The sequence below is a fragment of the Nelumbo nucifera genome, chromosome 3 (assembly GCF_055504915.1).
Source record: "Nelumbo nucifera cultivar China Antique chromosome 3, China Antique-T2T, whole genome shotgun sequence".
NCBI lineage: Eukaryota > Viridiplantae > Streptophyta > Magnoliopsida > Proteales > Nelumbonaceae > Nelumbo > Nelumbo nucifera.
The window spans coordinates 4527434-4539444 of NC_142651.1; the positions used below are offsets into that span (position 1 = coordinate 4527434).

The following is a 12011-nucleotide window of genomic DNA, read 5'->3' on the forward strand; positions in this document are numbered from 1 at the left end:
CCTTACGCTTTTGCTGGCGCTGCGGAGGCATCTTCATCTTCTTACTTTCTTTTTGTTTTTGATTTGAATATAACAAATTAAGGAGCTCTGCTCTGAGCGAGAATGCCTGGACTCATTGGCCCCCCTCATTATTCCCAAGAACCCTCTCGTCATCCCTGTCTCATCATCAATGCTAAGGTGACTCTATCTCTCTCTCCCTCTCTCTTTGCATCACCGATATGATTCTTTTGCAAATCAAATGTGGCCAATGGCTTATAATATTAATTCTTCATTCTTCAAGTAGAAACGGCTCATCCCATCATTCTATTCCAAGCTTGATTTGACCACATTAACTATCTGGCTTCATGTTCTTCACATTGCATATCCTTCCGTTCTTTCCTTCCATGTCCTGAACAAGTTCTTGCATAACAACCCCATACTTCGAGTTGGGATTACCTGCAAACAGAATACGTTTTAATCATGATTTTCAAAATCGAACTGGACCGAATGGTCAAATTGGAAAAATCAGAGTAACTGGTTCCATTTTACCCAAAAATTGTTATTTCGTTTAACGAATTTGACTATTTTTTATTTTTTTAATTTTTTTATTAAAATGAATCTTCTGTCCAATTTAAACAATTGGACCATTCAACCCAAAAACCGAACCCTAACCCAGTTCGTTGTCCCGTAAAGTTTTAAAAATCTTGATTCTAACACTCTACCACATGTGGTGTCAGATCATGTGTTGGAATGTATTTTATTGGAAAGTGATCCAGATTCACGAACTTCTTTTAAAGAGGAGGAAACCCTCCTTTCCACGATGGATGAGGAAGACTAGTGTGAATTCAATATTTTTACCTCTAATATGGGAAGAATTCTATTATTTACAAGTATCGTTAGCTCTGAATTAAAATGAAATGGATAAGCCCATAAGATCGTGTAAATTATTAGATATTTTTAGGTGGATCCACCAAAGATCTTGACAAGAATCTGACTATATTACACAACACCTGGCAATTTATAAGGGTCTCCCTCGATACAAAGGCCAGAGCATTCTTACTAGAGGCAAAAGTTGTGTGGGGACTCAGGTCTCAATGTGGGGGCCAATATATTACTTACTTGCTATCCATTGCATGTTTAGGGGTTCAGAAATGGGAGAGAATATTTCCTTGGATAGAAGGGCCTACGATCTCTAGTGTGAAACACAAAGTATTGTATCAATCACCTAGTAGAGAAATTTCACTTAAAACGGTCAAACAGTCAGAGCTAGACCTTTTTCATACATAAACCAGTCATCAAATCCAAGGGTTGGCGTAAGAGTAGCATTTCGTTTTTTTGTTACTAGGGAGTTCAAATCAGCCCCCACAAGATTGCCCCTCACAACGTCTCACAGAGATGTGTCCAATAAACGACGGGAATGTGCTGTGGGATGTTGTGAGGCGCAATCTTCTGGGGGCTGATTTGGTCTCGTTCCTGCGTTGGCGGGTTGTGGGTAGCGTACCTTAAAATTTATAAACCACAGATCATTGTTCCTTTTATTCGAAGCTTGATAGTTGATAGATCGTCTCTCTGTGTGGAGAAGCCTTCGAACCAACCACTAAGTTCTGGTTTCTGAGAATGCCGGGAATCCGTGGCCCTACCGAGTATTCGCGAGAACCCCTTCGTCACCCATGCCTGAAAGTCAATTCCAAGGTTAAATCTTTTATTATTCATCCTTCCTCATCTACCCATATCTTTATCTACTCGTTCATCATTTCTAATGTTTTATTTTGAGCTGCAATACGTGAATTGAATAAATTTAGAACGTCTGCTTGTTTTTGGATTCTGGGGTATCTGTACAATTATGCCTCTTCTTGCTCTCTGTTCACATTTGGTTGTTCTTTCATTCGGAGGAAACTTCTCTGCTTTTGAGGCGAGGATTTGATGGTCTGGCGAACTTTGATAGTGAATATTAAAATCGGGTTCTTGATTGTTGTATTTAGGTCTTTTGGGTTTTCGTCATATGTCTTTCTTTATAGCTGGAAGGGTTTAAATCATTACCAATGTGGGAAATTGGGTATTGGTTGTGTTTTTCAACCTGGAAATCACTTTAAGGAGTTGCTTCCCACTGAAAAGTTAATGTTATGCTGTGTTTGGTCGACGCAGAAAACATGCAACATATTGAAAATTTAAGTTCTGTCACCAGATTAACCAAGTTTTGGTGCTTCCTTTATGGATGTGGGTTTTATCTGGAATTTTAATTGAGTATTTAAAAGCTTAAAATGTATAATTCATTTTTAAAGTTTTTAAACCTCAAATTATTCCGTTATTAGACTTGGCTATCCTTCTTTTTAGCAAGATCAGGCAAAATTTCGCATTTATGAAGATGTGTCCATTGTGATGAGACTAATGGAATATTAGGATAGAAATGAAAACGAATTCAAGCTTTAGTCCTTGAAACATTAAATTTAATTCTATTGTGCAGGAGCCTTTCAATGCTGAGCCACCACGATCGGCCTTGGTCTCCTCTTATATCACTCCCATAGATTTGTTCTACAAGAGAAACCATGGGCCAATCCCACTAGTTGATGACATTGAGAGGTCATACACTATCAAAGTCCCATTTCAACATTTTCTTTTTCAGCCCTCTGAAGAGTCCCACATTTAGGAGGATTTTTGACTGACTACTAAAACCTGTTTGGCAAAGCAGATATAGTGTCTCTATCTGTGGTTTGCTGGGAAATCCTAAGGATCTGTTTATGAATGATATCAGGTGAGTGAAGATGTAACTTTTAATACTTCAACCATTATTTACAAATTTTCTTATTCTTTTCTTCTCTCTTTCTTTCTTCTTTTTTATTTTGGAAGCACGGTCTAACTAATGATCAACTTAACTAAATCTTAATCCCAAATCTCACCAGTGCACCAGTTCAAATTTCTCTTTATCTTTTTATCAGTGAACTTTTTTTGTCAGAAGAAAACATGTATAACTTCAATGCTCATATCTTGATTCTCCATAGAAACTAGCTTAAGTAAAGAAATTTACTTGTTTAAATTACAGAAAGCTACCAAAGTACAATGTCACTGCTACCTTGCAGGTATGTTGCATTGCTGAGTTATTGCATCAATTCCATGAATTCATTGAACTTATTTGGTTCAACTTTCAAGTCATTCAGTGTGCAGGTAACAGAAGGACTGCTATGAGCAAAGTAAGGACAGTAAAGGGTGTTGGCTGGGATGTTTCTGCTATTGGAAATGGTTTGTTTGCTTTCTTTCTCTCATAAACCTGAAATCAGATCTGTGGATGTTATTTTTAATTTTTGTTAGCTGTCTTTCCATCTCAAGTAAAGGTCTTCTGTTTGGAAGTGTTTAACTAGGCTGGAAGGCCACAAGATAGGCTCAATAGTTACTTTTAAGCTGCTGGCTGTTTGATCAGATCGCCTAACAAGACATTGTCAGTCTCTTTAATTGGAGCAATAATGTTTCCTTGGATTCTCTGTAAGATACTGAGATGCCATTATAAATAATTCAAGCATCCAATGTGCACAGATGTGCCAGTAGCATTTTCTGCAGAAGTGATGCTTCCTTTTGGCAAAGTGGAAAAAGCTTAAAATCTGCTTAATGGGGAGAGTTTTCCGTGGCTTCCCCTGCAGATGATGCAACATGGCACAAGCTTCTCAAGTAGTTACCTTAGTGGGGTGAGTTGATCCAGGAATAGGTCACCTAGTTTTATTTAGTGCAGGGCACTTGGGGATAGTGTTTTGGGATGGAAACCAAGCACTGCAAATATACTAATGAAAGTTGTGCTAGAGTTGATGTTGGGCCCTTTCATTGGGTCATACATGTTGTTTGGCTCATGCCCTTATGACAGGGCCATCCAGAGGGTGATACCCAAGTGTGCTTTGCATGCCTGGTGGGTAGTGGTATTTCTAGGCTAGGATCAATATGGTGCTTGGTGAGACTTGTAAGGTTTTCTATTTGATGCCTTTGGTACCATTTTTGGTCTTAAGGCCGAGTAGTTAATTCATCTTCATGTGCACTGCAGCTAATAGGTCACTTCAGTAGTCCACATTATGTTCAGAGAATCATGCTGTTGGTAAGTGAGTACCTGATACCTGGAAGTGGAGTTGTTAAACTTCTTAGGCCTTGCGTAAGGAGATTGAATTATCCAAACTTGTTTTTAAGATGATTAAGCTAGGAAGGATAGCTGGATTAGTTAAAAAATATAATGGTGCTATTTCAGGCAGTTGTTTTTGCTTGGACTTCAATGAAATTACAACCTTATAGATGTGATGCCAAACAAGGGAGACACAACGAAGGAACTTGTTGTCTGGTTGAGTAGGGTTCGGCAGATCAGAATCCATAAAGAATCATACCCTCTCTTGGCATATCATAATGTGCTAGTTGGTACATGAGGAAGGCTTGAATGTTTAAAAACTTGGCTCTAGACTCTAGCTAAGTGATTTCTAGGACACATCCATTTATTGTGAGGACAAAAAGGCATAGTATCAATGAAGATGGACTCTTTTGCTAAAGAATATGAAGTAAAGATAGGCTGAAATTGTATAATATATGGAAGGGGCATATCCAAAAGAAACCAATAAGTCTTTTTTATCCATACAGGGTTCTTGATCTGTCCTTGATATAGTGAAAATTAGGGTTGCTACTTAGTTTTGGCCAACCTGAACTAAACCCAATCCAATGGGAAAGAAATTGGGTTGGTTAGCTTGAGCTAATGATGTAGGACTTACTGCTTTGGTATCAATTGGTGTATGGTAGGCTCATCTCAAGATGGGTTTATAAAGCTAGGCAAAATATTTTGAAATGGTTTAGAAATAAAATTAAAACTAATAGGTAGGATTGGTTGTGTTAGGAAGGGTAAATGGGCTTCATGCAAGAACTGTAGTTTCATCTCAAAGCTGTGAAATGGTTCAAGTCCAATGAAACTAGTTTACGATTGGAGGCTTTTCAGTGAAAATTTAATCAAGCCTAGAAGGTTCCAAGTACATCCTGCAAAAAGGATAAAAAATAATATAATAAAACGCTAAAAACTAGAGTTCTAGGTGGAGACATGGAGTATTGGGATGAAATTTAGTAGGACAGGAGGAGATAAGGGCCTATTGAAGGGACCTAAATTAATACAACCATTAAAGTTAAATAAGTGCAAAAATCTTTTTCTTCCTGTTGTCCTTCTCTTTTATTCTCATATTTTTTCATTTTATTTTCAGCAATTTGGGGTGGGGCTAAATTGGCAGATGTCCTTGAACTTGTGGGGATTCCTAAACTGACAAAAAGCACCCCATCAGGAGGAAAACATGTTGAATTTATAAGTGTTGATATGTGTAAGGTGAGTACACTATTATACTTTATTCTGGAACTTTATTTTGTACTTTGGAGTTCCTTATGGCCCGGTTGACTGATTTTCTGCCATTCACTGTTTTTGTAACATTTGAGGACTTCATAGGAAGAGAATGGAGGTCCTTATAAGGCATCCATCCCATTAATTCAGGCAACAAATCCTGAAGCTGATGTCTTGATTGCATATGAGATGAATGGAGAGGTGAATAATCTTACCTTCTTGGAAGTATCAGACCTTTGTGGATTTTCTACTTGGAATATTGTTTTCTCTTTCAACCTTTTCCTGTTATGGCATATTTCTTGACACAACACATACACAAAGATACTCTTATCACATGCATATTTCAATGATAGGGTTATGACTTATTATGGTTTAGGGGTTACACTAAGATCATATCCTCAGTAGTCAAAGTATATTATATGTAATATCAAATTAATGTTGCTCTTTATGTATTGGTAATTCTTCTAAAAACGTTCCTCAAATTATTAAAATAACATTTGGATAATCTTTTTTCTGTTCTGTATTTATTTTTCTTCTATTTCTTTTTCTTGTTTGCGTGGTGGTAGGGGTGTATAACAGAAGGTCCCTGTATCAGTTAATAATTGATATTTTTTCCACTGCTTACCTCTTTGCCTGGCTTCTATTAACCTCCATGCTTGATCTATGGTTTTCAAATCAAATAATAGTATCTTTCCTCCCTTAGTCTTTCCCCCTTCCATTTTCATATTATAGTTTGTATTCAGCATTTGCAAGTATGCTTCAACAACTATTATAATTGTTATTTACCTTCTTGTTTCTGTACCAAAGCCTCTCAATAGGGATCATGGATATCCATTACGTGTGGTTGTTCCTGGGGTTATTGGCGCTCGCTCTGTTAAATGGTTGGATACCATCAAAATAATTGCAGAAGAAAGCCAGGTTCAAACATTTATTTAGTGACTTTATATTTTTTGTTTGTCTACTTGACCTGTGAATGTTACATGATTGGGCTTAGATTTGCTGTGGAGCAGGGTTTCTTTATGCAAAGGGACTACAAGATGTTTCCACCTTCAGTTAATTGGGACAATATTGTGTGGTCTACTCGAAAGCCACAAATGGATTTCCCTGTTCAGGTGTTTTTCTATTATCTCTTTACATTAATTTCTTCTCTTTTATCTTTGTTCAGTAACTCTTTCAACTGCTTATATCCAAGTAAGAGTTGCTAAATTAGCTTGTATGTCAAATGGTTCCTAGTCAATCAATGGTTTACTTATTTGAATGGCAAGAAAGGGATAAATGCAAAAAACATGTACTAATGATTCTAAAAATACCATGTAAAAATATATTTTGAGCAATCAATGGTTTACTTATTTGAATGACACATGAAAACTTTGTGGTGTGACAGTGTGCTATTTGTTCCTTAGAGGATGTGGATGTGGTAAAGCATGGAAAGGTTAGTAACATCTTCTAGAGCTTCTAAATGTTCTGAGTGGTAACATTCACAAACTTCTTACTCTTATGTGTAAGTGCTGATGTTAGATTCTTCTTCTCCCTTTCATTTATGCAGGTAATTGTTAGTGGATATGCAGTGTCTGGAGGTGGGCGGGGAATTGAGAGAGTGGATATATCAGTTGACGGAAGTAAGACATGGGTGGAGGCATCGAGGTACCAGAAGACTGGCGTTCCATACATTGCAGATGATATAAGCAGTGACAAATGGGCATGGGTGTTTTTTCAAGCTGAGGTTGACATCCCACAGATAACTGAGATAGTTGCGAAAGCGGTATGCAGTCGTTACATTTATTCAGTACTTGGAGCTCTACTTTAGTATCAGCTACTTGGAATCTCAAATATGAAAATGAGTTAATAATCCCCGTGGAATCTCAAACATGTCAATAGGGTAGATACATAGTAGAGAATACTCAGTGTTCTAGATTAACAACTTAATTTTGCACATTTCTGCATCTTGGAGTTGATTCTTATATCTAATGTGCTTCTCTTCTATTTTTATTGATAGGTTGATACTGCAGCAAATGTGCAACCTGAAAATGTGGAGGTCATATGGAACCTGAGAGGAATACTGAACACATCATGGCACCGGGTCCATGTTCGGGTGGGACACTCCAATCTGTAGGTGGGAGACACCATGAATGGGGGATTGTTGATTGACATAGTGTTTCAAGGTGTGTTATAGTTTTTGTCTCTGTATGTGTTCATCAGATCAAAGAATAATGGAACTGGCTTGATGACAAGCAAAAATACTCTTTTGTGATCAGTGATTTCATGAATTATGGGGATAATTTTAGTTTTTGATGAATCAAAACTTTGCAAATTCAATAATAGGAAGCATTTCATGTTTGCACTCAGGCCGCCATCTAAGAGAGTACTACTAGTACTCCAGATCCACAGTCCTGTGCTCCCAAACATAGGATTTTGCCCCGTTACTTTGCCCTGTGGAAAATTTTTGGCAATTTCTTTTAAGCATTCAAGAGAAGTCTAAAGATCAGATGCTTAAAATTCATTGGATCATGTTTACCCCAGGAGATGTCATAAGCATGTTTGCCACCTCCTTCAGGTCCATGCACTGATAACAGCATGTGACTGAGCCTTCCCTAAACTATATGAAAAGTTTTTCCCACACTGTGTACCAAGGGCACTATTAAATATTGATGCTTAACACATCAATTCAGCATCACCTTTCCGGATTCCCTTGGATCTATAGATCAATGAAGTGGGTACCCTATGTCGTCCCTTGTACATCGCTGGCTCATATGATAGGGTTCAGGTCTGACTGTAATGCCGGCATGTTAGGCTAATGGAATATGCAGCATGATTACTTCTTTAATTTATTAACTAAGACATGTTTGTATTTGTCAATCCAGATCCTATCTGGTTCGCCATTGCTGTCTCCTAAGCAAAGGAATTAACTGCTACATTTGTTTGTTTATGCATTTTTGTATAAACTTATTTTCTAACATAGTTAATCACCCTTCAATTTCGTCTAGTTTGCTGCTTGATTTTGACATTAATAAGCACAATCGATTTTATTCTAAGTCAAGGTAGGTAGAAAGGTTCTGGCACTCCCTAAAATTGTCTCTGAAAAAGTTTCTATCCATATCCTCGGGTTTGCTGTTAATCTTTGACATGGCTCATAATTGTTGGGGTCACTATTCAAAACAAATCCAGTGATCAAAATCCACTGTCACTGCTGTGCATTTTCATTTTCTTTTTTCTTTTTTTTTACTACAAGTTTATGCTAAATTATTCAAATAAATGGAAATTATGGGAATTAATGTTATGTATTTAATCTATCCTTATTATATGGATATTTTCAATAGATTGCACCTACATTAACTTGTAAAATACATGTATCCATTTTTCAATTGATCATTTTTCCATTACCATTCTACTCTACTGAAAAATGGTAGTTTGTCTTACACTGTTGGTGTGAAGACAATGTAGGAGGGTTGTGTCATATTGATAGTCAACATAAAAATATTTAACAGCTAGTCAATCGAACATGGATTCAAGTAGAAGAAGAAGAATGATGATGATGATGGTGGTTGGGTAGCAAGACTAGAAAAATTAACAATCTGAATTTTTCCTTTTGGCAAAGAAAAAAAACAAAGAGGAAAGCAGCTACATCAATACTAAGAGAGGCAATGTACATGACTTCGGTAGTTATTTATTTATTCTTTGCTCCAAGGGTCTACACAACGGTGAACGGGGTAGCCCATCCCCTAAACCCAAAGAATTTTGACCAATAAAATCTATCCATGAATTTTGATAAATAACATCTGATTGGCTATCATGTTTATGGTTTTAATTTACTGGTCAGAAAATTTTCAGATATTATATCTTTTCCATATCATAGTCGAATATATATGGGGCAATGTCATATATATATGATATGGGAAAATCTATGATACAGGAAAAATATAATATGAAAAGAGTTTTGACCAATTAAAACTCACTCATGAATTTTAATAAATGACACCTGATTGGCTACCACATTTATGATTCCAATTTATTAGTCAGTTGTTTTTCCCATATCATATCTTTTTCATATCATAGTCGAACCCATATAATATATAATATATTATAGCAAACTGTTGCACCCTCGTAGCATTCAGGAATCTAAATGTGACAACGTGGCTATTTGATTTTAAAAAAAATGGAATATACACGTGCAAAGCTCTCATATATAAGACTTCGTGCCATCTGGGAGGGCTGAATTGCAGCTCCTGGCTTTTCGAGGTGGGCCCTATACGCACAACTTTTAAACTACTATGCTTGATGCCTTGATGATAAATCCCGATAGCCCAAATCAACTATCAATCTATCGTTTTTGGCTATCCACTTCAGTCGTCTCTTTAGATAATTTATATATATATATTATCTCTTTTGCTTTATTGAGTGATTTGGTGTGAATAGAACCATAGAAGAGTTCAAAACAGCAATAGTGGAGGATGATTTGGTTTTCAGTCGGACAGCGAGCTAAGTGAATCTACAAGACAAGATCAGAGAATTCGGGGTGGTTAATCCGGCAAGGTCGCTTTGATGCTTAAGTCAGTAATCTGATGCGAGCTAAAAAACTTTGAGAGCTTAGAGAGCTAGAGAGCTAGAGAGTAGAAAAATTGCGCGTACCTTGCGCCATTGAGGTTGGTGCCTTTATATACTGAAGTAGTCATGGAGCTCACGAAAGAGCTCCGGGATATCTAGGGTGTGGAGATAGAGTTCGTTCCGCTTCCGAAGGAGCAGTATACAGGTAAGGCTTATTGTTCCACTTCCGACTCCGACGGAGTTGGGATGAGTCTTCATCGTAATCTCAGAAAAGTCAGGATCTGTTAGCTCATCGTGATCTCGAGAGATTCGGGATCCGTTGGAGAGACCTCTGGAGTTTGTTACGCGGGAGTCAGTGGCGATTCGAGTTGTTGATCCCGAATTGGTACTTCGGTCTTTTAGTTCCGAATTGGATTGAATACCGAGGTGCCTCGATGTCGAGGCAGCCCTTGTGCCGAGGTGACTGAGTACCCGAGCTCAATTGTTGCGAACTAAACTTGTCAGGCTGAGTTGTCATCTCTTGATCAGGTCATGTCCATGTGTCCCCTTTTCGCTAGGTCGGGCCAAATCACCCTTCATTAGATGACACATTAGAATTTAACATACAAAACAATTAAAATAAATAAACTCATCTTTTTGAAGCCTAAGATCTAAATAAATAACCCTAAAAATTGATACGTACCCACCTGTCATGTTCCATTTTTTCCACTTCAGCAATGCCGCTTCATCATGTCTTATTATTTTGTTTGTTTTCTAACGGATTTATTCACATCTCTAATGTTGTCTATTTTTGCCTTGGCCTTTTTACTATAGTTTTAGGGTGAAAATCAATGTTTAGAAAACCGAACTAGATCGGTGGATCAGACCAGTTGAATTGTGACTCAGGCCCTAACCGGTTCGATCATACCCAAAAACTAGATTGCATAAAAAACCAGCCAAGATTGCTGACCCGACCAGTCAAACCAAAAACCGGTGAATTAGTCTCAGTTTTAGAAAACTGACTGTTTTTTTTTTTTTTTTTAGCACAGAAATGCAAGGTTCCAAGTATCGGAAACGTCAAGCGTATTGGAAAAGTATGAATACTTTAATAAATTATACATATACATCAACAACACTAAATATAAGACCTCAATGAGGTGCATATACATTAAATTAATATATTTTAATGTTTTATGAAGAAATATATTGTAGTTAATTATAATTTCATTAAAAATCCTATGCTTAACTATAATTTATAAATTATAATTCTTAAGTTTTAATGTTTTATGGGATGGGAAAAACCCAACTCTCCTATCCAACCAAAATTTATGCATTGGCACAACTTCTAAGTGAAAATATAATTAATAATTATTTATTATTTATTTTCAAAAAATATAAAAAAATAAATAAACATTATATAATATATTCAAAAAATAGTTATTAAAGAAGAAATTTCAATTGCTTTGTGGATATGATAGATCATCCATAGAATTATGATATATTGTGATCAAATGATAAAATATAATTACTTAATTATTTATTTTTTAATTCTATAAATATAAAAATAAAAAAAAATTAATTATTAAAGAAGAAATTTCAATTGGTGTGTGGATATGATAGATCATCCATAAAATTATAATATATTCAATTTTTATGATCAAATGATAAAATATAGTTAACTACTATTTATTTTTTAATTCTAAAAATAAAAAAAAAATATTAAAGAAATTTCAATTACTCTATGGATATGATAGATGAATCCATAGATCTAAAACATATTTAGTCTTTATAGGCAGAGAAAAAATTATATTTTTAAATTTTTTGTTAATTTATATTTTCTCCAAATATCTTCATGAAATTTCCATAAATCTACCGATAACACAAAAAAAGAAAATCGTGATTTTGAATGTAAGAAATGTAGATTAACATAAATTTATACATTCAAGAAAAAAAAAGATATCATAAGATATTATAAAAAATTGAAAAAATCTACCTATTTTTACCATATTTTTTCAAAATTTGAAAAATCTTCAAACAAAATTAATGATTCACATTTGTTTCTTACAAATTTTTGCAAATCTAGCACTTTAGGAATGGGGTTTGGAGTTTAAGAGTCATTTGGGGGGGGTGTGAAAGAAGGCTTATTTCAGGGAAAAGAAGCTTAATTTTCCCC

The 12011-nt window shown here is 35.8% G+C and overlaps 1 protein-coding gene across 2 annotated transcripts; it reads left to right on the plus strand.

The window, feature by feature from the left end:
* SOX (sulfite oxidase) lies at positions 1 to 7619 on the plus strand. Of its 2 annotated transcripts, none has more exons than XM_010252444.3 (12): positions 1 to 177; positions 2444 to 2559; positions 2669 to 2731; positions 3020 to 3056; positions 3135 to 3216; positions 5187 to 5305; positions 5423 to 5518; positions 6125 to 6235; positions 6328 to 6429; positions 6702 to 6749; positions 6864 to 7079; positions 7314 to 7619. In XM_010252444.3, exons 1-12 carry the CDS (start codon positions 103 to 105, stop codon positions 7428 to 7430), a joined length of 1182 nt encoding a protein of 393 aa, XP_010250746.1. In that variant the 5' UTR covers positions 1 to 102; the 3' UTR covers positions 7431 to 7619. The 2 variants fall into 2 exon arrangements, with proteins under 2 accessions (XP_010250746.1, XP_010250745.1); XM_010252443.3 differs by lacking the exon at positions 1 to 177 and adding an exon at positions 1512 to 1671.
* The last annotated feature ends 4392 nt before the right edge of the window (positions 7620 to 12011 follow it).

What these genes read in the sequence shown, in the direction of transcription:
- SOX (XM_010252444.3), top strand. Translation starts at nt 103, where the DNA reads ATGCCTGGACTCATTGGCCCCCCTCATTATTCCCAAGAACCCTCTCGT. An exon ending in AAATGGATTTCCCTGTTCAG is followed by an intron (nt 6,430 to 6,701) that starts GTGTTTTTCTAT and finishes GTGGTGTGACAG; the next exon opens with TGTGCTATTTGTTCCTTAGA. An exon ending in ATGTGGTAAAGCATGGAAAG is followed by an intron (nt 6,750 to 6,863) that starts GTTAGTAACATC and finishes TCATTTATGCAG; the next exon opens with GTAATTGTTAGTGGATATGC.